A 25,598-nucleotide genomic window follows, 5' to 3' on the forward strand; every position below is an offset into this window, starting at 1 on the left:
GTTCTGTCTCCTAGAGATGAACGTACTTTGGTGCGAAAAGTGCAAATCAATCCCAGAACAACAGCAAAGGACCTTGTGAAGATGCTGGAGGAAACAGGTACAAAGGTATCTATATCCACAGTAAAACAAGTCCTATATCGACATAACCTGAAAGGCCACTCAGCAAGGAAGAAGCCACTGCTCCAAAACCGCCATAAAAAAGCCAGACTACGGTTTGCAACTGCACATGGGGACAAAATATCGTACTTTTTGGAGAAATGTCCTCTGGTCTGATGAAACAAAAATAGAACTGTTTGGCCATAATGACCATCGTTATGTTTGGAGGAAAAGGGGGGTAGCTTGCAAGCCAAAGAACACCATCCCAACCGTGAGGCACAGGGGTGGCAGCATCATGCTGTGGGGGTGCTTTGCTGCAGGAGGGACTGGTGCACTTCACAAAATAGATGGCATCATGAGGAAGGAAAATTATGTGGATATATTGAAGCAACATCTCAAGACATCAGTCAGGAAGTTAAAGCTTGATCGCAAATGGGTCTTCCAAATGGACAATGACCCCAAGCATACTTCCAAAGTTGTGGCAAAATGGCTTAAGGACAACAAAGTCAAGGTATTGGAGTGGCCATCACAAAGCCCTGACCTTTGACCTACCTACCCGCAACATTTGACCCAAGTTAAACAATTTAAAGGTAATGCTACCAAATACTAATTGAGTGTATGTAAACTTCTGACCCACTGGGAATGTGATGAAAGAAATAAAAGCTGAAATAAAATCATTCTCTCTACTATTATTCTGACATTTCACATACTTAAAATAAAAGTGATGATCCTAACTGACCTAAGACAGGGAATTTTTACTAGGATTAAATGTCAGGAATTGTGAAAAACAGAGTTTAAATGTATTTGGCTAAGGTGTATGTAAACTTCTGACTTCAACTGCATACATGCACTGTTTATGATTAATCCATTTTCTATGGTGAATAATGGCGATTCTAATTTAAAGTTTTTGTAAATGGCTGTTAGTATATAAAACAGATCCTCAAACAGATAATAATTAAACAACCCAGAGTGACAGATATTACATTCAACAATACCTGTGTCCAGCGAGTCTATATATCATTTTCAGGGGTGGAGTGTGATTTTTCAGTTCCACCTTGTAGATAGCAGTGGTCCATTGCCCACACTGTAGAGTCTCTGCTTATTTACATTTTACATTTACATTTTAATCATTTAGCAGACGCTCTTATCCAGAGCGACTTACATGAGCAATTAGGGTTAAGTGCCTTGCTCAAGGGCACATCGACAGATTTTTCACCTAGTCGGCTCGGGGATTAGAACCAGCGACCTTTCGGTTACTGGCACAACGCTCTTAACCACTAAGCTACCTGCCGCCCCAGTAATCCATGTTGGTAAACTTAGTCAAGTTTTTGTTCATGTTCCCAAAAACCTTAATCCTTTACATGCAGACAGTCCATTCGGAGAAACCCTCTAATATAGAAACCTGAGAATAATATCTCTGTTGGTTAGCTAGCGGTCCCTCTCCAACCTGTTGTTTTAGTCTTTTGGGGAATGGACATAGTTAAAGGACAAGTTCTAGAGGAAAATGTGCAAAGGTCTTTCTCCGTACTCACTCATCCTTCCGATCCCGGGTTAAGGCGCCATCTAACAAAATACAGAATAACAAGCAGAAAACATGAGCTCAGATGAAGGCAAGCAGGTGTGATTGAAAACAATTAGGTACCTCGGGTATAATTGGTACCTTTAATTTTTATTTTGTTAAATTGCTACTGGCCTATTGATGCAGTAGGGTACTTTACCTCAAAGCGGCTGTAGACTTTCCTCTCCTTCCGCATGCTCTCGATTCTCTGAAGAAGCTTCTCCCTCTCCTGAGAAGTTCTAGTCGGGCCTCCGATCTGTCGTTGGGCTGATGCTTCCTCCTTACCACTAACACCCCGGTCAGCCTCATCCTGTTTGGCATCATCAGTGACAGCAGATTCTTTAGTGAGTTCTGTCCTGCTTTGGCTGTTAGCAGAAATCTGCTCTAATAGGAGCTTTGTGTCATCTCTTAGGTTGCTGCTAGAGAGTACATTTGCAGTAGATGAATGGTAGTGGGACTGGCTTACTTTAGCTTGCTTCGCTGGGGGTGATATGGGATTGCCTTGATCTATTGTGCTCTCTGGTTTCATAGTGCTGTTATTCTCTCTGGTCTCATCAGGACTCAGCGGTCCATGGGAGGCAGATTCTCCAGGAGCAGTTTTGCTCGTAGTCTCAGGATTACCTGCTTTCTTCTCACCTTTAGAAGCTGCAGAACTTCCCGCTTTTTGCTCCTTGTTAAGGTTACTTGGTTTGCCCTCCTTACTGTTAACCACAACGACGGGTGGAGCTGGGACGGTGTCATGAGAGGCAGTGGATTCAGTTGGGTTTGAGTTGCTTGATTGTACAGATTCCACAAGGACAGGGTTGAATGGTGAGGTAGGCTCAGTTAGGGTATAATTAGGAGAGGAACAAGATTCTTTTTGGGTGAGGTTTGGAGAAGTGATGGATTTTGTTTGGCCAGGCTTGGGACACACAACTGATCCACCTGACCCACATGTAGGGGTGGAGTGTGATTTTGTTGGAGTTGGGTTAGAAGATGCACTTGATTCTGTTGGGGTAGGGCCAGTAGATGCACTTGGTTCCGTTGGGGTGGTGCTAGGAAGAGAGTTGAGTTCTCTTGGTGTTGGATTGGAAGAAGCACTAGATTCTGTTGGAGTAGGCTCAGGAGGAGAGCTAGATTTTGTTGGTGTGAGGATGGGAGATTTGTTGGTTTCTTCCATGGCATGCTTTGAAGATGGAGGTGAAGAGTTGGAAGAGTTGTTGGACGTTGTAGTGGGCTTTGGAGAGGAGTTGCATGCTGTTTTGGATCGTTTGGGTGACAAAACCGACTCATGTTGGCCAGGACTAGGGGAGGAATAGGATTTTATTGGGTTGGTCTTAAGAGAGGGTGACCTCAACTCAGTTGTGGCAATTGTAGACAATGACTCTTTTGTGGAGGGCTTGGGAGAGGTGTTAGATTCCATTGGTGTTGATGAAGTGAACCCAACTAAGGTGGACTTGGGTAAGAAACTAGATTCTGTTTGGGTAGGGTTTGGCGGAGGGCTAAATTCTGTTGCAGGGATTGAGGATGAGCAAGATTGTATTGGAGTAGGGCTGAGAGATTCCTTGGAATCTGTTTTGTCAGGTATGGGAGACACAACTGGCTCAACTGGATGAGGAATAGGGGGGGGACTGGATTGCAATGGGATGGTAAAAGGGGAGGTGCTGGATTCTGATGGAACAGGATGAGGAGAGAACCTTGATTCAGATTGGGTGGGGCTCAGAGGTACGTTGGACTCTACTGTGATAGGTTTAGAGGATGGTAATGGCTGCTTTGACGTGGGGTTAGATGAACTGGCCTCCTTAAGGGTGGGGGTAAGAGCTGAGCTCGACTCCTTTCCTGCATTTTTTGATGAAGTGGGACTAGTTGAGCTCGAACTCTTTGGTGTCGGATATGAAGATGAGCTAGCTTCTATTAGCGTGAGTGGAAGAGATGGGTTTAGCTCATTTGAAGCAGGATTGAATGACTTTGGTTTCTTTGGAGATAGTTTGAAATCCTTTGGGGCGATGTTAAAGGTACGCTCTTTTGAGGTGCTCTTAGGAAATGCACTTGCATCTCTAGGGTTAACCTTAGACACACTTTGGTTCTGACTGTTCTTCAGCTCAATCTTCTCAGTATCAGTAGAGACTCTAAGTAGTCCATCGACACAAGATAATTTATCCCTGAGGAATGTTTTGGAGTCAGTTTTGGGAAGATGAAGGTCTTCCTGTTCGTTATTTTTAGAAGCCTGGTCTTTGACATCAAGATGTAATGAGCCACATGTTGCCATGGATGTTTTGCTCTCCTGTGAGACTGGTGAAGTCTCAATTTTTTCTGATGAGGCCTCTGTTGATGTAGCTGGCTTTTTAGTGGATATATCTGCTGGATTAAGTGGGGCTTCTGTCGATGTTGCTGGTTTTTTGGTTGAAGTATCTGCTGGATTAAGTGGGGTCTCTGTTGATGGAGCTGGCTTTTTGGTTGAAGTATCTGCTGGATTTAGTGGGGCCATTGGAAGGTTAGGTTCTACCCTTGTAACCTGGTCCTTAATTTTCAAGTCAAATGGAGTCACTGGTTTTACAGGAGCTTTTTCAGCGCTGCTCTCAGACTCTGCAGCCTTTGCAGCTTTTCGTTTGGCAGCCAACTCTTTAAAAAAATGTAACCTTCTGTCTGGATCATTCATATCTATATAGGCTGTATTGCTCAATGAAGATGCCTGGTGTGCTGATTGTATGGTTTTGGGTTGCTCAACTTGAGCAGGTTTGGATGGATGTGCAGATTGTACCATTTTGGTTTGTTCTTTATGGGCAGGATTAGGTTGTTCCATTGAAGAAACCATGTCGGTGCCCACAGGAGGATTCTTTGGCAATTCCTTATCACCTGTATCAGTAGAGATATCCTCAGATTTCAAAGACTCTATGGTTGAATTATCAACTGTCACTGACTTCAGTCTCCATTCAAAAGGTTCTCTTGTAATGGATCTTCTTTTTCCCAAAATCTGAGTGGTCAAGGATAATCTAGATTGGTCATCTTCCTCATTGGCAGTTTCCTCACAGTGTTGGCCAGAGGTAAGTTTATGTTCCTGTGAGATATGCTGTTCTAGTTGTGAGCTGAAGATTAGTGAGGATCTTAGTCTAGAGGTCCTTTGGATAACAGGATTGAACCTCCTACGGAATGACTCTTCTCTTTTGGGCTCTTTTACATCCATCTCTTCTGATTTGTCACCTTCAGTGGTTGATGACGACTCCGAAGGTGGTTTTAGTGTTGTTCTGGCATCTGTTGCCAAGCTATCAAGAATATCTGGTGTTCTTGAGTGTTCTGGGTGGGTGGGCTTGTTTAACCTGAGCCCTGGAATCTTGGGTAACTCTTTGGCACTAAACCTGGGATCTGATACCAGTGGAGCAAATAATTTGCCTTGTGATGGATTAAGGGGCTCTTGAAAGGGGTCATTTCCCATAGACTGTGGAATGTCTTCCTCTCCTGCATCATCATATGCACTGAGGTATGAGCTGATCCTCCAATCTCGCATCCCCTGCTTTGCATTGGGATCCCGTGTTTTATGGTCCGAACCAGACCCGACAAAAAATTGTTTCTGTTCAAATGGGTTTTGTTGTGTTGGGGAGGTCTGACAGGCATGAGGCTGGCCCGCGCTCAGTCTTTTGGGGTTCGATTGACTAAAGGGACCCTCTCCTGGTCTTGATAATTTGTTTGAGCCATGTCCCAGCTCCACAGCAAGGTTTGATGATGACAAATAATTCAGTACAGGGTCATAGTTGTCTGGTGGCTCTATCTCTATTCCATGTGGGTACCCAGACTCAGAATACTGATCCATCAGAGGGTAACCATGGTCCCTGAATTGATCGTAGCCGCTATAACCTGGCTCTAGCCCTGTTCTCTGATAGTGATGCTGTTCCCTATGTATATTCCTGTTCTGGGTTGCCATACCCCCCTCAAAGCTGTGCATGGCTTGGTGCTGCATGAATTGAGAGGAGGAATGTCTGGCATAAGTGCCTTCTGCATAACTGTGCCTTTTAGAGCCAGCAAACTCCATTGTGTTCGGCTGCATGACGGGGTGACCTTGTGCCATAAATGACTGCTGCTCCATTTTTAATTGCTGGGAGGAGTACTTGTTGCTGTACATATCTAGTTGACCCTGATCTAGTGACCTGTGGATGGGCTCACACCTTCCAGGGGGCATCATTTTTTGAACCATATCCATGTGGTCATCAGAGGAATGTCTAGCCCATTCTTCAGCACGAGAGCTCTCTATGGGGAGGAACTTTCTTGGATCGCTGAACAATGGTGTCCGATCAGTGCTGTATTGGCTGTCAGATAAACTGCTGTAGTGTGGCATTGGAACAAGGACATTTTCGGGTACCAAAGGTTGGGACTGTGCAAACAGGATCCGGAACTCCTCATCAAAAGTAGTCACAAGCTGTCCTTGGAAGAGGTGAGCCATGCAACGGTGAAGCTTCTCAAAAGACCACATGAAGCTGCGGGCAGTGAGATTAATTGAATTTCATTACACAGCATAATAAAGCAACATATTTGTATTACAATGGAATAAGGAACTCAACTCCATTACTATGCAATTACAAAACAAATACATTAAAGCTATCAATTCCATAAGTGCTACTCTTTTCTGCAATAGGCTCAGAGAAACCCTGTTTTTACATAGGCTCTATTTAACCCCCCACACTCTGAGCAAGTTCAGCCCACAGATCTCCCCCATTTGCTCAGACATTGGGTCTTATTTTCACTGTTTATGGACATGCCCGAAGATTTAGTTAGAATCTCTATTGAATCAAGCTCTATGTTCAACTCAATTTACAAAGAGCCAGGATTATTTTTACTCAATATACAGCTCGATCCATCCATATTGAATAGGAACAAACACATTTAGGAAAAACTGCTTTTGTTAGCAAGGAAACGTATTCTTTGTAAATGGATCGATAATACACCACCTACTGTAACAATGTGGTACAGATCAATATTTAAGAGTCTTCCTTTGTAGAGCTGTCGGCTGACCTACACAGAAATACAAATTGTTTAATTAAAATGTGGAAGCCACTTATCGACCACGTTCCGGGGGAGCTTGCCGATATTCTGCCCAGGGGTTTGAATAGTATGTAGGCCTATTGTGCTGGGCTGGTGTCTCCCGGTCCGTTTCCCGGAAGACCGGGGGGTTTGCACGTTTTTGTTCCTGCCCTAGCACTGACACACTTGAGTCATCCGATCAAAGGTTGGATGATTTGGTTGGTGGGGACGGGCTGTGTTGGTGCTGGGGCGGGGATGGGGAGGCATAGTATTGGGCATTTACAATCATCATATGTATGTAGGAGCGGGTGAAATACTATTTATATTTGTTTTTCTGGGTGCATCTCCGACGGCCTGTACAGGTTGGAAGCTCATGAGCACAATCTGGTTGGTGTCGTAAAGGACCCGAACTGTATCACTATTATTGCTCTTTGTCAATTATTTGTCAGTGTTGTTTTGTCTCGTATTGTATGGATTTGTTGTTTACGATTGCTGTGTGGCTTGTCTGCCACCAGGTGGCATGTTTTGCACTTAAAAAAGAAAATAATTCCAATAAACATATATGAAAGAAACAAAGTAGTTGCTAAATTAAAATGCAACAACACTAATGTTATGTATTTGTTATGACACAGGTGTAAGAGCAACTTCATGTAGTGTTTTTCAGATCCACATGACCAAATGTCAGGTCTGCTTGAGAAATCATGCAACATTTGTACAAATTTGAAACACTTTGTATGACATTCTTCATTATTGAACACTCACCTATAGTTTCCACTCAGGACTGCCCTGCAGTCTGTCAGCAAGAAGCGATCCATCATCTGACCCTTGAAGGACTTCCCAGAGCGACAGTGATAGGTGATGCCTGACACAGTTCTGACACGCATTAACTGCAAGATAAAAACATGTCCTCATTAGATGTTCTCCAAAAAATACTGATAGAAATGAGAAGCTGTTCAGAAAATACCTCAAAGAAGTTAAAGCTAATGTGAGTAACTAATTTGACATATTATTTATTTATTCTAGTAATTTAAATCAAGAACGTTAGCTTATTTGGCCAGTAGCCAGTAAGGCTAGCTAGCTAGACTTGATGGGGGGGGGGGGGGGGTAAAGCTAACTGGTAGCCTAGCTAACAAATAACAAAATTGCCTTCCCTTCAGGGAAAAGCATTTTTACCCCCTATCAAGTCTCAAGTTGACAGCTAACGTTTTAAAACGTTTAGACATATTTTGTATTACTGGTTAATTTACCCTAAATAGCTAGCTAACTAGCAACGTGGCTAGCTAGTTCCAGTTAGTGCTCTCATCATGAATGAAGCAGGTAGAGTAGCTAACGTTAACTTGTGGTATGGTTATGTGAAATGACAATATTTTCTTGCAATATCGACAATTTTAATTAATGATTTATGCATTGACAGTTTAGAGTGGATCACAGACCAACTCTCTACCACCACATTGGGTCTGGACAGCGAGGGACCGCTGCTGATTAACAACTCTGCACCCATCGCATCATCCTTAATAGCAAACAGTGCAGGCAGGGGTTTTGTGGGTGTGCAACTTTTATTTTCTGTTAAATAAAATAAATGTTTTGCAAAGATAGACCTAAGTTTGCATCTTTCCAGAAAACATGTGTTGTGATTGGAGCTCTGGATTTGCTATGATGCATTTTTTAAACAGAAATAGAAGAGATGTGCTTTGGATATAGCAACTTGGATGTTTGCCTTTCCGTGCCTTGTATAGCCTACTACTGAATATGGTGCAAATGAAAGCTCAGATATGTCACCATCATGTGAAGAAGCACAATGATTTTCGGTGCCTGAACAGGTAAAATCATTTGGCCGCTGGACATTTCATGAGTCGGATTTAGCTCATTTTCGATCAGACATACAAGGACAAAAAATTTAAATATCTATGATTCACATACACTACATGACCAAAAGTATGTGGACACCTGCTCGTCAAACATCTCATTCCAAAATCATAGACATTAATATGGAGTTGGTCCCCCCTTTGCTGCTATAACAGCATCCACTCTTCTGGGAAGGCTTTCCACTAGATGTTGGAACATTGCTGCGGGGACTTGCTTCCATTCAGCCACAAGAGCATGAGTGAGGTCGGGCACTAATGTTGGGCAATTAGGCCTGGCTCGCAGTCGGTGTTCCAATTCATCCCAAAGGTGTTCGATGGGGTTGAAGTCAGGGCTCTGTGCAGGCCAGTCAAGTTCTACCATTTCTGTATGGACCTCGCTTTGTGCACGGGGCATTGTAATGCTGAAACAGGAAAGGGCCTTCCCCAAACTGTTGCCACAAAGTTGGAAGCACAGAATCGTCTAGAATGTCATTGTATGCTGTAGTGTTAAGATTTCCCTCCACTCCAGAGAACGCGTTTTCACTGCTCCAGAGTCCAATGGCGACGAGCTTTACAACACTCCAGCCGACGCTTGGCATTGTGCATGGTGATCTTAGGTTTGTGTGCGGCTGCTCGGCCATGGAAACCTATTTCATGAAGCTCCCAACGAACAGTTCTTGTGCTGACGTTGCTTCCAAAGGCAGTTTGGAACTTGGTAGTGAGTGTTGCAACCGAGGACAGACGACTTTTACGTGCTTCAGCACTCGGCGGTGCCGTTCTGTGAGCTTGTGTGGCCTACCACTTCGCGGCTGAGCCGTTGTTGCTCCTAGACGTTTCCACTTCACAATAACAGCACTTACAGTTAACCGGGGCAGCGCTAGCAGGGCAGAGATTTGACGAACTGACTTGTTGGAAAGGTTGCATCCTATGACGGTGCCACGTTGAAAGTCACTGAGCTCTTCAGTATGAGCCATTCTACTGCCAATGTTTGTCTATGGAGATTGCATGGCGGTGTGCTCAATTTTATACACCTGTCAGCAACGGGTGTGGCTAAAATAGCCGAATCCACTATTTTGAAGGGGTGTCCACATACTTTTGTATATATACACAGTACATTGCAAAAGTATTAATCCCCCTTGGCGTTTTTCCTATTTTGTTGCATTACAACCTGTAATTTAAATGGATTTCATGTAATGGACATACAGTCGTGGTCAAAAGTTGAGAGAATGACACAAGTATTGCTCTTCACAAAGTTTGCTGCTTCAGTGTTATGAGATATTTTTTGTCAGATCTTACTATGGTATACTGAAGTATAATTACAAGCATTCCATAAGTGTCAAAGGCTTTTATTGACAATTGCATTAAGTTTATGCAAAGAGCCAATATTTGCAGTGTTGACCCTTCTTTTTCAAGACCTCTGCAATCCGCCCTGGCATGCTGTCAATTAACTTCTGGGCCACATCCTGACTGATGGCAGCCCATTCTTGCATAATCAATGCTTGGAGTTTGTCAGAAATGTGTGGGGTTTTTGTTTGTCCACCCGCCTCTTGAGGATCGACCACAAGTTCTCAAATGGGATTAAGGTCTGGGGAGTTTCCTGGCCATGGACCCAAAATGTCTATATTTTGTTCCCCGAGCCACTTAGTTATCACTTTTGTCTTATGGCAAGGTGCTCCATCATGCTGGAAAAGGCATTGGTTGTCACCAAACTGTTCTTGGATGGTTGGGAGAAGTTGCTCTCGGAGGATGTGTTGGTACCATTCTTCATTCATGGCTGTGTTCTTAGGCAAAATTGTGAGTGAGCCCACTCCCTTGGCTGAGAAGCAACCCCACACATGAATGGTCTCAGGATGCTTTACTGTTGGCATGACACAGGACTGATGGTAGCGCTCACCTTGTCTTCTCCAGACAAGCTTTTTTCCGGATGCCCCAAACAATCGGAAAGGGGATTCATCAGAGAAAATGACATTACCCCAGTCCTCAGCAGTCCAATCCCTGTACCTTTTGCAGAATATCAGTCTGTCCCTGATGTTTTTCCTGGAGAGAAGTGGCTTCTTTGCTGCCCTTCTTGACACCAGGCCATCCTCCAAAAGTCTTCGCCTCACTGTGCGTGCATATGCACTCACACCTGCCTGCTGCCATTCCTGAGCAAGCTCTGCACTGGTGGTGCCCCGATCCCGCAGCTGAATCAACTTTAGGAGACGGTCCTGGCGCTTGCTGGACTTTCTTGGGCGCCCTGACGCCTTCTTCACAACAATTGAACCTCTCTCCTTGAAGTTCTCGATGATCCGATAAATGGTTGATTTAGGTGGAATCTTACTAGCAGCAATATCCTTGCCTGTGAAGTCCTTTTTGTGCAAAGCAATGACGACGGCACGTGTTTCCTTGCAGGTAACCATGGTTAACAGAGGAAGAACAATGATTTCAAGCACCACCCTCCTTTTAAAGCTTCCAGTCTGTTATTCTAAATCAATCAGCATGACAGAGTGATCTCCAGCCTTGTCCTCGTCAACACTTTCACCTGTGTTAACGAGAGAATCACTGACATGATGGCAGCTGGTCCTTTTGTGGCAGGGCTGAAATGCAGTGGAAATGTTTTTGGGGGATTATATTCATTGTCATGGCAAAGAGGGACTTTGCAATTAATTGCAATTCATCTGATCACTCTTCATGACATTTTGGAGTATATGCAAATTGCCATCATCAAAACTGAGGCAGCAGACTTTGTGAAAATTAGTATTTGTGTCATTCATGGCGGCAGGTAGCTTAGTGGGTAAGAGCGTTGTGCCAGTAACCGAAAGGTCGCTGGTTCTAATCCCCGAGCCGACTAGGTGAAAAATCTGTCGATGTGCCCTTAAGCAAGGCACTTAACCCTAATTGCTCCTGTAAGTCGCTCTGGATAAGAGCGTCTGCTAAATGTATAATAAATAAATAATAAAAATTCTCAAAACTTTTGACCACGACTGTACTGTTCTGACTTGGTGGTGCACATGTAGCCTATAGCCTGTTTGAGAGAAAATCATTGAATATTTTAAGAGCTTTCATTGTCTGCTTATATGCCCCCTTTATTTATAATACGGTTCTGACTTGGTGTACAGGGAGAATACTGTAAGAACAGCCCATGTTCTGAATTCTGTCACTGTACATTTCAAAAGTGCTGAACAAATAGTTATATTGACTACGTCCATCCTAGCTAGCTCATTAATGTCTTAATCGAAATTACGGATTGCCTCTTATCCGCTTGTCGTCCCCTTATGCCATAGTTTGTACATCTCAATTGTCAGTAGAAACCACATTTGTTTAAGCAAGTCAGCCATGTGTTTTTTTTAAAGGCAGTAAATGAGGCTCAACGAACTTTTTCGCTGCCAGACAAGGCGCCGCTGATAGCCATGCGTAGTGGTGGTAAGGTGTTGGGACTGCTGTTGGGACAGCTTTATGTAGGCCCTAACAGTTTGTGGGCACCGTTTGCCACCGTTATAGTCAAAATAATGTTTTGTTTAGTGGCTTTGCTGGCATGCATCTTAAAAAAAAAATTTTTTTGGCCCCACCAAGATTTACATGATAAAATCGCCACTGCTATCAGGCATGCTTAGGCAAATATTTTTTATAGTAAAAAGAGTTTCAGTTTTAGAGATTTACAACAGTAAATTGTTGTATTTCCTCACTGTTCACTAGTAAAACTTAGCTAGCTAGCTTGATTGATATAAAATACTTGTTATTTACATCTGTTTGGAATCCTACAGTATCTTGAGACTGAAATGCATCCACGGTCATAATCATAACCAATGTCAATTATGTTACATAGCTAGCTAGTGAAATGATTTACAGTTACAAACGTGAGGCGTGGCTCATAACAAGTTACCAGGTGCCAGGCTAACTAGCTAGCCAACTCCAGTCATGTGCTAACATTTGATGATAAACCTAGCTTTAGGTGGCTGGTTGTAACGTTGTAGTTTGCTGTTTAGTAGATATAACTACTACTAAAAAGAGAACATGTTTTACAATTGAGATTGTAAAACCTCTTCTATTTTTTGTCATACATATGGCTACCGGTAGTTGTTTAGCTAACTTAGTTAGTTATCTACTTAGCTAACTAGCTTGCTACCTAGCTAGCTAAGTTAGCAAACAGAAAAAATATTCGATTTCCCCCCTGTAACACAGTAGTATGTTAGCCAGCAATACACAATATGGGTATACTGACCTTCTAGGCAGAGTTGCAAAGAAAAAGCCATATCTCAGACTGCCCATCTTAATCTTTTCTTTTTATTGGCCAGTCTGAGATATGGCTTTTACTTTGCAACTCTGCCTAGAAGGTCAGCATCCCAGAGTCGCCTCTTCACTGTTGATGTTGAGACTGGTGTTTTGCGGGTACTATTTAATGAAGCTGCCAGTTGAGGACCTGTGAGGCGTCTGTTTCTCAAACTAGACACTAATGTACACTGCTCAAAAAATAAAGGGAACACTTAAACAACACATCCTAGATCTGAATGAATGAAATAATCTTATTAAATACTTTTTTCTTTACATAGTTGAATGTGCTGACAACAAAATCACACAAAAATTATCAATGGAAATCAAATGTATCAACCCATGGAGGTCTGGATTTGGAGTCACCCTCAAAATTAAAGTGGAAAACCACACTACAGGCTGATCCAACTTTGATGTAATGTCCTTAAAACAAGTCAAAATGAGGCTCAGAAGTGTGTGTGGCCTCCACGTGCTTGTATGACCTCCCTACAACGCCTGGGCATGCTCCTGATGAGGTGGCGGATGGTCTCCTGAGGGATCTCCTCCCAGACCTGGACTAAAGCATCCGCCAACTCCTGGACAGTCTGTGGTGCAACGTGGCGTTGGTGGATGGAGTGAGACATGATGTCCCAGATGTTCTCAATTGGATCCAGTTCTGGGGAACGGGCGGGCCAGTCCATAGCATCAATGCCTTCCTCTTGCAGGAACTGCTGACACACTCCAGCCACATGAGGTCTAGCATTATCTTGCATTAGGAGGAACCCAGGGCCAACCGCACCAGCATATGGTCTCACAAGGGGTCTGAGGATCTCATCTCGGTACCTAATGGCAGTCAGGCTACCTCTGGCGAGCACATGGAGGGCTGTGCGGCCCCCTAAAGAAATGCCACCCCACACCATGACTGACCCACCGCCAAACCGGTCATGCTGGAGGATGTTGCAGGCAGCAGAACGTTCTCCACGGCGTCTCCAGACTCTGTCACGTCTGTCACATGTGCTCAGTGTGAACCTGCTTTCATCTGTGAAGAGCACAGGGCGCCAGTGGCGAATTTGCCAATCTTGGTGTTCTCTGCCAAATGCCAAACGTCCTGCACGGTGTTGGGCTGTAAGCACAACACCCACCTGTGGACGTCAGGCCCTCATACCACCCTCATGGAGTCTGTTTCTGACCGTTTGAGCAGACACATGCACATTTGTGGCCTGCTGGAGGTCATTTTGCAGGGCTCTGGCAGTGCTCCTCCTGCTCCTCCTTGCATGAAGGTGGAGGTAGCTGTCCTACTGCTGGGTTGTTGCCCTCCTATGGCCTCCTCCACGTCTCCTGATGTACTGGCCTGTCTCCTGGTAGCGCCTCCATGCTCTGGACACTACGCTGACAGACACAGCAAACCTTCTTGCCACAGCTCGCATTGATGTGCCATCCTGGATGAGCTGCACTACCTGAGCCACTTGTGTGGGTTGTAGACTCCGTCTCATGCTACCACTAGAGTGAAAGCACCGCCAGCATTCAAAAGTGACCAAAACATCAGCCAGGAAGCATAGGAACTGAGAAGTGGTCTGTGGTCACCACCTGCAGAACCACTTCTTTATTGGGGGTGTCTTGCTAATTGCCTATAATTTCCACCTGTTGTCTATTCCATTTGCACAACAGCATGTGAAATTTATTGTCAATCAGTGTTGTTTCCTAAGTGGACAGTTTGATTTCACAGAAGTGTGATTGACTTGGAGTTACATTGTGTTGTTTAAGTGTTCCCTTTATTTTTTTGAGCAGTGTATTTGTCCTCTTGCTCAATTGTGCACCGGGGCCTCCCACTCCTCTTTCTATTCTGGTTAGAGCCAGTTTGCGCTGTTCTGTGAAGGGAGTAGTACACAGCGTTGTACGAGATCTTCAGTTTCTTGGAAATTTCTCACATGGAATAGCCTTCATTTCTCAGAACAAGAATAGACTGACGAGTTTCAGAAGTAAGTCATTTGTTTCTGGCCATTTTGATCCTGTAATCGAACCCACAATTGCTGATGCTCCAGATACTCAACTAGTCTCAAGAAGGACAGTTGTATTGCTTCTTTAATCAGCACAACAGTTTTCAGCTGTGCTAACATAATGTCAAAAGGGTTATCTAATGATCAATTAGCCTTTTAAAATGATAAACTTGGATTAGCAAACACAACGTGCCATTGGAACACAGGACTGATGGTTTCTGATAAATGGGCCTCTGTACGCCTATGTAGATATTCCATTAAAAATCAGCCGTTTCCAGCTACAATAGCCATTTACAACATTAACAATGTCTACGCTGTATTTCTGATGAATTTGATGTTATTTTAATGGACAAAAAAAGTGCTTTTCTTTCGAAAACAAGGACATTTCTAAGTGACCCCAAACTTTTGAACAATAGTGTATGTAATGGGGAATTGACATACACTAACAATAAATAAATAAATAAATAAATAAATAAATAAATAAATATATATATATATATATATATATATATATATATATATATATATATATATATATATATATATATATATATATACATATACATACATACATACATACACACACACACAGTGGAGGAAAAAAGTATTTAGTCAGCCACCAATTGTGCAAGTTCTCCCACTTAAAAAGATGAGAGAGGCCTGTAATTTTCATCATAGGTACAGACAAAATGAGAAAAATAAATCCAGAAAATCACATTGTAGGAGTTTTAATGAATTTATTTGCCAATTATGGTGGAAAATAAGTATTTGGTCAATAACAAAAGTTTCTCAATACTTTGTTATATACCCTTTGTTGGAAATGACACAGGTCAAAAGTTTTCTGTATGTCTTCACAAGGTTTTCACACACTGTTGCTGGTATTTTGGCCCATTCCTCCATGCAGATCTCCTCTAGAGCAGTGATGTTTTGGGGCTGTCGCTGGGCAACACAGACTTTCAACTCCCTCCAAAGATTTTCTATGGGGTTGAGATCTGGAGACTGGCTAGGCCACTCCAGGACATTGAAATGCTTCTTACGAAGCCACTCCTTCGTTGCCCGGGCGGTGTGTTTGGGATCATTGTCATGCTGAAAGAACCAGCCACGTTTCATCTTCAATGCCCTTGCTGATGGAAGGAGGTTTTCACTCAAAATCTCACGATACATGGCCCCATTCATTCTTTCCTTTACACGGATCAGTCGTCCTGGTCCCTTTGCAGAATAACAGCCCCAAAGCATGATGTTTCCACCCCCATGCTTCACAGTAGGTATGGTGTTCTTTGGATGCAACTCAGCATTCTTTGTCCTCCAAACACGACGAGTTGAGTTTTTACCAAAAAGTTATATTTTGGTTTCATCTGACCATATGACATTCTCCCAATCCTCTTCTGGATCATCCAAATGCACTCTAGCAAACTTCAGACGGGCCTGGACATGTACTGGCTTAAGCAGGGGGACATGTCTGGCACTGCAGGATTTGAGTCCCTGGCGGCGTAGTGTGTTACTGATGGTAGGCTTTGTTACTTTGGTCCCAGCTCTCTGCAGGTCATTCACTAGGTCCCCCTGTGTGGTTCTGGGATTTTTGCTCACCGTTCTTGTGATCATTTTGACCCCACAGGGTGAGATCTTGCGTGGAGCCCCAGATCGAGGGAGTTTATCAGTGGTCTTGTATGTCTTCCATTTCCTAATAATTGCTCCCACAGTTGATTTCTTCAAACCAAGCTGCTTACCTATTGCAGATTCAGTCTTCCCAGCCTGGTGCAGGTCTACCATTTTGTTTCTGGTGTCCTTTGACAGCTCTTTGGTCTTGGCCATAGTGGAGTTTGGAGTGTGACTGTTTGAGGTTGTGGACAGGTGTCTTTTATACTGATAACAAGTTCAAACAGGTGCCATTAATACAGGTAACGAGTGGAGGACAGAGGAGCCTCTTAAAGAAGAAGTTACAGGTCTGTGAGAGCCAGAAATCTTGCTTGTTTGTAGGTGACCAAATACTTATTTTCCACCATAATTTGCAAATAAATTAATTAAAAATCCTACAATGTGATTTTCTGGATTTTTTTTCTCTTAATTTGTCTGTCATAATTGACGTGTACCTATGATGAAAATTACAGGCCTCTCTCATCTTTTTAAGTGGGAGAACTTGCACAATTGGTGGCTGACTAAATACTTTTTTCCCCCACTGTATATATATATATATATATGTTACTGCTCGACTAAAACAATCTCGGTCGACCAACAGCCTAACGACCAAATAATCGACCAGTCGACTAATTGGGGTCAGCTCCACAGAGCCTTCGCGACAGGCCACAAAGCCCCCCCCCCCCCCCATACACCAGAAGCCATCATAGGGTGTATCATTCAGAGCGCCAAGCCCATACCCTCTCTTCCTCCTGGGCAATTATGTGTGAAACACATCTCACTGTTCTAGAAAAGCCTCGGACAATGATAAATGTGTCTTAATAGGAAAACTCCAACACATACAGTATATTCAAGATATTGCATCACTTCATAGACTCACTTGAATGCTGTCCAGATTGACCCGGCAGTTGGAAGCCATGGTAGTGAAATGGTGTGCATTCTGTTCATCTAGAATGATATACACAGCAACATTTCGCATGGCAGCGTCCAGAATATCAGCAAAGATGTCCACATCTGTAAAGGTGTCCATTACCACAGCGATCACCTGGAGAGGACCACAGAGCACACTATCAGACATACTACCATTAGACCTACATTAGCTTAAAATGTTAAAGCATGCAATAGTGAGGCATGCTGTGCAGTTATTCTACATTTACTATTTTATATCCTTTCTGTTACACACCAACTGATACAGTATCGCCTGTCTCTGTGCTTGAAATTCATCAGCTTAGTGTATCAATGAGGGGAATCTATTGTTATATAAAACCCAGAGGCCTCATCTATCAATCATGCGTAGGCACAAAGTGTGAGATTTATCAATATTAACGTTTGCTTGAGTGTTTTTAAATTTACGCACAGCCATGACCATGGGTACACACAGTGCCAAGTGGTAGAATAAGGGAACTGCTTGTCATAGAATGGGGAAAATATATGTTGAAAATGTGTGAAATTGTAAGAGTAATAATTAAATCATTTTTCGATTTCATTGTATTTCCATTGTGAATTCATGCAACATATCTTGACAGGATATATCATATAATTTGACGAACATTTAAAAAGTACAGTAATTTCTTAAATTAGAGGCATGTCATTAACAAAACGTACAGTAACACATACAATTTCCATTGCACAACAGGTTGAAATCAAGAGGGTTTTCTTTGTCATGATGCCATCAATGGGTTCCCAAATATGAACGGCGCAATAGACGGTAATCACATCGCCATAAAAGCACCATCCCAAAACGAGTTCAACAACAGTGCCTTCAGAAAGTATTCATACCCCTTGACTTATTCCACATTTTGTTGTGTTACAGCCTGAATTCAAAATGGTTTAATTTGATTTTTTTCTCACCCATCTACACACACTACCCCATAATGACAAAGTGAAAACATTTTTTTAGAAATGTTAGCAAATTTATTGAAAATGAAATACAGAAATATCTCATTTACATAAGTATTCACACCCCTGAGTCAATATTAGAATACCTTTCGCAGCGATTACAACTGTGAATCTTTCTGGGTAAGTCTCTAAGAGCTTTGCACACTTGGATTGTACAATATTTGCACATTCTTTTAACAATTCTTCAAGCTTCTTCAATGCTAGACAGCCATTTCCAAGTCTTGCCATAGATTTTCAAACCAATTTAAGTAAAACTGTAACTAGACCACTCAGAAACATTCTATGTCGTCTTGGTAAGCAACTCCAGCGAATATTTGTCTCCCAGTGTCTGTTGGAAATCAGACTAAACAGGTTTTCTAGGATTTTGCCAGTGCTTAGCTCTATTCCGTTTATTTTTATCCTAAAGAAACTCCCTCGTCCTTGCCAATGACAAGCATACCCATAACATGCAGCCACCACCATGCTTGAAAATGGTGTGTGGTACTCAGTGATGTGTTGGATTTCCTCCAAACATAACGCTTTGTATTCAGGACATCAAGTTAATTTCTTAGCCAATTTGTTTGCAGTTTTACTTTAGTGCCAGGATGCATGTTTTGGAATATTTTTATTCTGTACAAGCTTCCTTCTGTTCACTCTGTCATTTAGGTTAGTATTGTGTAGTAACTACCATGTTGTTGATCTATCCTCAGTTTTCTCCTATCACAGCCATTAAACATTTAACTGTTTTAAAGTCAACATTGGCCTCATGGTGAAATCACTGAGCAGTTTCCTTCCTCTCCGGCAACTGAGATAGGAAGGACGCCTGTATATTTGTAGTGACTGGGTGTATTTACACACCATCCAAAGAGTAATTAATAACTTCACCATGCTCAAAAGGGACAGTTTTTTTTTTTTGCCCATCTACCAATAGATGCCCTTCTTTGCGAGGCATTGGAAAACCTCCCTGGTCTTTGTGGTTGAATATGTGTTTGAAATTCACTGCTCAACTAAGGGACCTTACAGATACAATGGCTTGCGAAAGTATTCACCCCCTTGGCATTTTTCCTATTTTGTTGCCTTACAACCTGGAATTAAAATGGATTTTTGGGGGGGTTTGTATCATTTGATTTATACAACATGCCTACCACTTTGAAGTTGCAAAATATTTTTTGGGGTGAAACAAACAAGAAATAAGAAACAAAAACAGAAAACTTGAGCGTGCATAAATATTCCCCCCCCCCCCCCCCCCCAAAGTCAATACTTTGTAGAGCCACCTTTTGCACCAATTACAGCTGCAAGTCTCTTGGGGTATGTCTCTATAAGCTTGGCACATATAGCCACTGGGATTTTTGCCCATTCTTCAAGGCAAAACTGCTCCAGCTCCTTCAAGTTGGATGGGTTCCGCTGGTGTACAGCAATATTTAAGTCATACCACAGATTCTCAATTAGATTGAGGTCTGGGCTTTGACTAGGCCATTCCAAGACATTTAAATGTTTCCCCTTAAACCACTCGAGTGTTGCTTTAGCAGTATGCTTAGGGTCATTGTCCTGCTGGAAGGTGAACCTCCGTCCCAGTATCAAATCTCTGGAAGACTGAAACAGGTTTCCCTCAAGAATTTCCCTGTATTTAGCGCCATCCATCATTCTTTCAATTCTGACCAGTTTCCCAGTTCCTGCCGATGAAAAACACCCCCACAGCATGATGCTGCCACCACCATGCTTCACTGTGGGGATGGTGTTCTCGGGGTAATGAGAGGTGTTGGGTTTGTGCCAGACATAGCATTTTTTCCTTGATGGCCAAAAAGCTCAATTTTAGTCTCATCTGACCAGAGTACCTTCTTCCATGTTTGGGGAGTCTCCCACATGCCTTTTGGCGAACATCAAACGTGTTTTCTTATTTTTTTCTTTAAGCAATGGCTTTTTTCTGGCCACTCTTCCTTAAAGCCCAGCTCTGTGGAATTTACGGCTTAAAGTGGTCCTATGGACAGCTTTGCAGCTCCTTCAGGGTTATCTTTGGTCTCTTTGTTGTCTCTCTGATTAATGCCCCCCTTGCCTGGTCCGTGAGTTTTGGTGGGCGGCCCTCTCTTGGCAGTTTTGTAGTGGTGCCATATTCTTTCCATTTTTTAATAATGGATTTAATGGTGCTACGTGGGATGTTCAAAGTTTCGGATATTTTTTTATAACCCAACCCTGATTTGTACTTCTCCACAACTTTGTCCCTGACCTGTTTGGAGAGCTCCTTGGTCTTCATGGTGCCGCTTGCTTAGTGGTGTTGAAGACTCTGGGGCCTTTCAGAACAGTTGTATATATACTGAGATCATGTGACAGATCATGTGACACTTAGATTGCACACGGGTGGACTTTATTTAACTAATTATGTGACTTCTGAAGGTAATTGGTTGCAACAGATCTTATTTAGGGGTTTCATATCAAAGGGGGTGAATACATATGCACGCACCACTTTTCCGTTATTTATTTTTTAGAATTTTTTGAAACAAGTTATTGTTTTCATTTCACTTCCCCAATTTGGACTATTTTGTGTATGTCCATTACATGAAATCCAAATAAAAATTCATTTAAATTACAGGTTGTAATGCAACAAAATAGGAAAAACACCAAGGGGGATGAATACTTTTGCAAGGCACTGTATTGTATATGTGGGGTACAGAGATGAGGTAGTCATTCATGTTAAACACTATTATTGCACACAGAGTGAGTCCATGCAACTTATTATGTGACTTGTTAAGCACATTTTTACACCTGAACTTATTTAGGCTTACCATAACAAAGGGGTTGAATACTTAGACTCAAGACATTTCAGCTTTTCATTTTTAATTAATTTGTAAACATTTCTAAAAACATAATTCGATTTTGACATTATGGGGTATTGTGTGTAGGCCAGTGAGACAAAATCTCAATTTAATCAATTTGAAATTCAGGCTGTAACATAACAAAATGTGAAAAAATTCAAGGGGTGTGAAGGCACTGTATGTGAACAGAAACAGCTTCCACTCTTAATGTGCAGGTGATGGGTTATATGATGCGCAAAAGACGCTGCTGAATGTGGTGGCAAGGTGGCCAGGTGGAACGCACGACTCGTTCATTCTGCAGATCAGCAATGTTGGCTGATACGGTCCTCTGTAGCTCAATTGGTAGAGCATGGCGCTTGTAACGCTAGGGTAGTGGGTTCGATCCCCGGACCACCCATACGTCAAAATGTATGCACACATGACTATAAGTCGCTTTGGATAAAAGCGTCTGCTAAATGGCATATTAATATTATTATGCCTACAGGAGGGAGCTGTTGAGGATGGATGGCTTATTGATGAGTGTTCCCTACTCATTTGAAGTATATTTGCCATTGCTAAAGCAACTTGAATTGTCCTAATGGTCCTCTCGGTGTAGCTATGTTTTTATTTTTACTGGTCAAGCCACAACTGAGCGAGCCAAATTAAACCTTTTGATTGTACTCAATCTCCGATACTAGCACCTCTATTTCAGTCCAAAAAATAAATAAAACATAGCTTTTTTTGGTTGCGCAGTTGTAGGCTATTTCATGGTACAGCGTTGTATATTCCCCACAGGCTTTAAAGGGTAGATTTTGACCATACCTGTATATGGTTAATTAGAGGCGCTTCCAAATGCAAATAGCCAAGGTCATGCACAAGCACTGAGGCTGAGAACAATTGGTATTTATCAACAGTTATCTCCTACCAGTGAGCGTATGACGCTTGTAGGATTGTTCGATAAATCACACTTTTTCTAAGCGTAAGAACATTCTAAATTCTGTTTGTAAGTAGTATTTTAGAATAGTTTTTACGCAATATTGATAAATGAGGCCCCAGGTATTTCAGCAGTGGATTGTACACTACACTATAATTGAAAATGATAGCACATAGTGACACTTTCCACTTTGTCCTGTTGAAGCACACTGGCTGATGGAGAATGATGATGTAGTATTTACAGCCACATCCATACATGATTTGGTTTTACCTTCCAACATAAATTGATGTCAAATTGCTACATTTATGAGGTAAAAATATAGAAATGCACAGTTCAGCAGTTATCAAACTACAGTATATATGTTAACCTGGCACTACATCATTTTGGTTCAGAAGTTATCCATTTTGAGCAGTTTGATTAAGTGATAGTTCATTGTATTGTTAACAAATGACAAGAAAATCATATCAAAAGTAAAGTGAATATTGCATTTTGAAAACTAGATACTTAGATGTATGTATCCAAATTGAAAGAGTGATTTGGTGCAGTAAACAAGTGACTTACAGATGTAGGATCTTACTTTTAGCCAGTTTGCTACAACAGGAAAATAATCCTGCAGCAACAGGAAATGTGAATTATTATGTGGATTATACATTTTTCATTAGGACAAACATTAAACATTGAATACCCTACAAGTTTGCATTTCCTGCTGTGCAGGAAAATTCTCAGCAACAAAAGAGTGATCAAATTAAGACCCTACATCTGTAGTGAATGTGTTTGTTGTACTCAGTCAATGGCAAACGTGCATAAAGATTGCAGAATGCTGCGAGATGGTTCAATGTGCCAATAAATCAGCACAATCTAAAATTGGGATCAGGTATACTCTGCTAATCACCATACAAAAAAAGAGTAACGGAGAGCAATCTACAATATGGCAAAATTAGCAAAACGAGGAATTGAAAACGTGCTAAGAGTTTTGAAAGAGTTGTGAAGATGTACCACACTTGTGAAAATTGCATGAAAGTCATTGAAAAAAACTGTAATATAGAGGTGATCAACATACTTGTTGAGCATTCTTGATAAGTCGACGAGCATGCGCCTTGATACTTGGCATATCTGGCTCAGAGGGGTTAACCAGTGTGGTGACATCGGTGGGGCCTATGAAGCGATGCTGTTGGGGCCAGCCAAGGTCAAGACCGGGTGCATCCAAGTCAGAGTGGACAGGCCAGTATGTGTCTGATGAGCCGTCTCCCCCAGACTCCACATACGGGAGCTCAGGCTGAATGCTCTGGTACGGAACTTGCACTGTGCACTTAATGTGCTCAATTTCCTGTCTGGAAAGGAAGTCCACCACATCCGCACTCTGGAGGAATTCATAATAGCCCTCCAGGTCATCCTCCACAAGTGCGTCAATGGCCAGCCGGTACTCCTCGCGGTAGTGGGGAGGCAGGTAGTTGGGGTCCAGAGGGTTATCCCCGGCTGAGGAACACTGAGAGCGGTGTGCCATACTGATTCCTGAGAGAGAACCTGAGAGGGTACACACAATGTGAGAACTTGGTAGTGAGGAGGGATGGAAACAAAGTTAAAGAGTGGCAGATGTGTAGGCTATGATCAATTATGCATATTTATACAAAATACAACGTCACCATTTACACATTAATATTTCATTATGCGTGTCCCCGTGTAACCCCCCAAAAAAGGAAAAGTGGAATGGGGGGGGGGGGGGATATACAGTGCATTCAGAAAGTATTCAGACCCCCTCCCTTTTTCCACATTTTGTTACGTTACAGCCTTACTCTAAAATTGATTAAATTATTTTTTCCCTCATCAATCTACACACAATAATGACAAAGCGAAAACAGGTTTTTAGAAATTAAAAACAAAAACAAGAAATACCTTATTTACATAAGTATTCAGACCCTTCGCTATGAGACTCAATTGAGCTCAGGTGCATTCTGTTTCCATTGATCATCCTTGAGATGTTTCTACAAGCATTGAAGGTCCCCAAAAACACAGTGGCCTCCATCATTCTTAAATGGAAGAAGTTAACAACCACCAAGACTCTTCCTAGAGCTGGCCGCCTGGCCAAACTGAGCAATCGGGGGAGAAGGGCTTTGGTCAGGGAGGTGACCAAGAACCTGCTGGTCACTCTGACAGAGCTCCAGAGTTCCTCTGTGGAGATGGGAGAACCTTCCAGAAGGACAACCATCTCTGCAGCACTACATCAATCAGGCCTTTATGGTAGAGTGGCCAGATGGAAGTCACTCTTCAGTAATAGGTACGTGACAGCCCGCTTGGAGTTTGTCAAAAGGCACCTAAAGGATTCTCAAGACCATGACAAACTAGATTCTCAGGTCTGATGAAACCAAGATTGAACTCTTTGGCCTGAATGCCAAGCGTCACGTCTGGAGGAAACCTGGCACCATCCCTGCGGTGAAGCATGGTGGTGGCAGCATCATGCTGTGGGGACGTTTTTCAGTGACAGGGACTGTGAGACTAGTCAGGATTGAGGGAAAGATGAACGGAGCAAAGTACTGAGAGATCATTGATGAAAACCTGCTCCAGAGCGCTCAGGACCTCAGACTGGGGGCGAAGGTTCGCCTTCCAACAGGACAACGACCCTAAGCACACAGCCAAGACAACGCAGGAGTGGCTTCGGGACAAGTCTCTGAATGTCCTTGAGTGGCCCAGCCACAGCCTGGACTTGAACCCGATCGAACATCTCTGGAGAGACCTGAAAATAGCTGTGCAGCGACGCTCCCCATCCAACCTGACAGAGCTTGAGAGGATCTTCAGAGAAGAATGGGAGAAACTCCGCAAATACAGGTGTGCCAAGAAGACTCAAGGCTGTAATTGCTGCCAAAGAAGCTTCAACAAAGTACTGAGTAAAGGGTCTGAATACTTATGTAAATGTTATATTTCAGTTAGTTTTTTTACACATTTGCAAAAAATGTCTAAAAACCTGTTTTTGCTTTGTCATTATGGGGTATTGTGTGTAGATTGATGAAGGAAAAAAAACGATTTAATCAATTTTAGAATGAGGCTGTAACGTAACAAAATTTGGAAAAAGTCAAGGGGTCTAAATACTTTCCGAATGTACTGTATGCCACAGGGTAAAAATGATTATGGCTCCTCCCCCTGGCACAACAGTCAATTCCTCCTCCATTTGCAAGTTCATATTTAGGCTGCCATGAAAAGACAGAAATAAAGTACTAAAAAGCCCAACATAATGCAAAAATGCAGAAGATAATGCGACTATTAAAGATACACTATGCAGAAATCGCTCTGCCATTTCCTGGTAGGTAAAATTCTAATAGTTTGCCTAATTTCAGTTTGTGACAAAAGAAGCAAGTATAGTGTAGAGCAGGGATCATCAACTAGATTCAGCCACGGGCCAATTATTTATTGAGCGGATGGTCGGGGGGCCGGAACATAATAAATATATATCTTTCTAGACTGCAAATTTACCGCAAGAAGCCTGAACAGATAATATATTTGACTAAACATAATCATTTCAAACCTTGAATACATTTGGGGGCATTGTCCTGCGTAGGGTGCCATCTTTCGGATGGGACGTTAAAATGGGTGTCCTGACTCTCTGTGGTCATTCAAAATCCCATGGTGCTTATTGTAAGAGTAGGGGTGTTCACC

General features: G+C 42.5%; 1 protein-coding gene across 2 annotated transcripts in view; it reads right to left on the reverse strand.

Moving 5' to 3' along the window:
- Nucleotides 1-1,080: 1,080 nt before the first annotated feature.
- fam83ha (family with sequence similarity 83 member Ha) overlaps nucleotides 1,081-25,598 on the reverse strand; it is a gene marked incomplete at its 3' end in the record, with an annotated part of 31,437 nt that continues 6,919 nt past the window's right edge. The window contains exons 3-7 of one of the 2 annotated variants that reach the window (XM_084153552.1): nucleotides 23,011-23,474; nucleotides 17,230-17,394; nucleotides 7,409-7,533; nucleotides 1,815-6,102; nucleotides 1,081-1,659 (exon numbers count right to left, since the gene is read on the reverse strand). In XM_084153552.1, the coding sequence (XP_084009678.1) occupies nucleotides 1,648-1,659; nucleotides 1,815-6,102; nucleotides 7,409-7,533; nucleotides 17,230-17,394; nucleotides 23,011-23,454 (5,034 nt within the window). In that variant the 5' untranslated portion in view covers nucleotides 23,455-23,474. Of the gene's footprint in view, nucleotides 1,660-1,781; nucleotides 6,103-7,408; nucleotides 7,534-17,229; nucleotides 17,395-23,010; nucleotides 23,475-25,598 lie in introns of those variants that run through there. The other variant, XM_084153551.1, reaches the window with a different exon arrangement.

The sequence above is a fragment of the Coregonus lavaretus genome (assembly GCF_964263955.1).
Source record: "Coregonus lavaretus genome assembly, chromosome: 36".
In the NCBI taxonomy this organism is placed as follows: Eukaryota; Metazoa; Chordata; class Actinopteri; order Salmoniformes; family Salmonidae; genus Coregonus; species Coregonus lavaretus.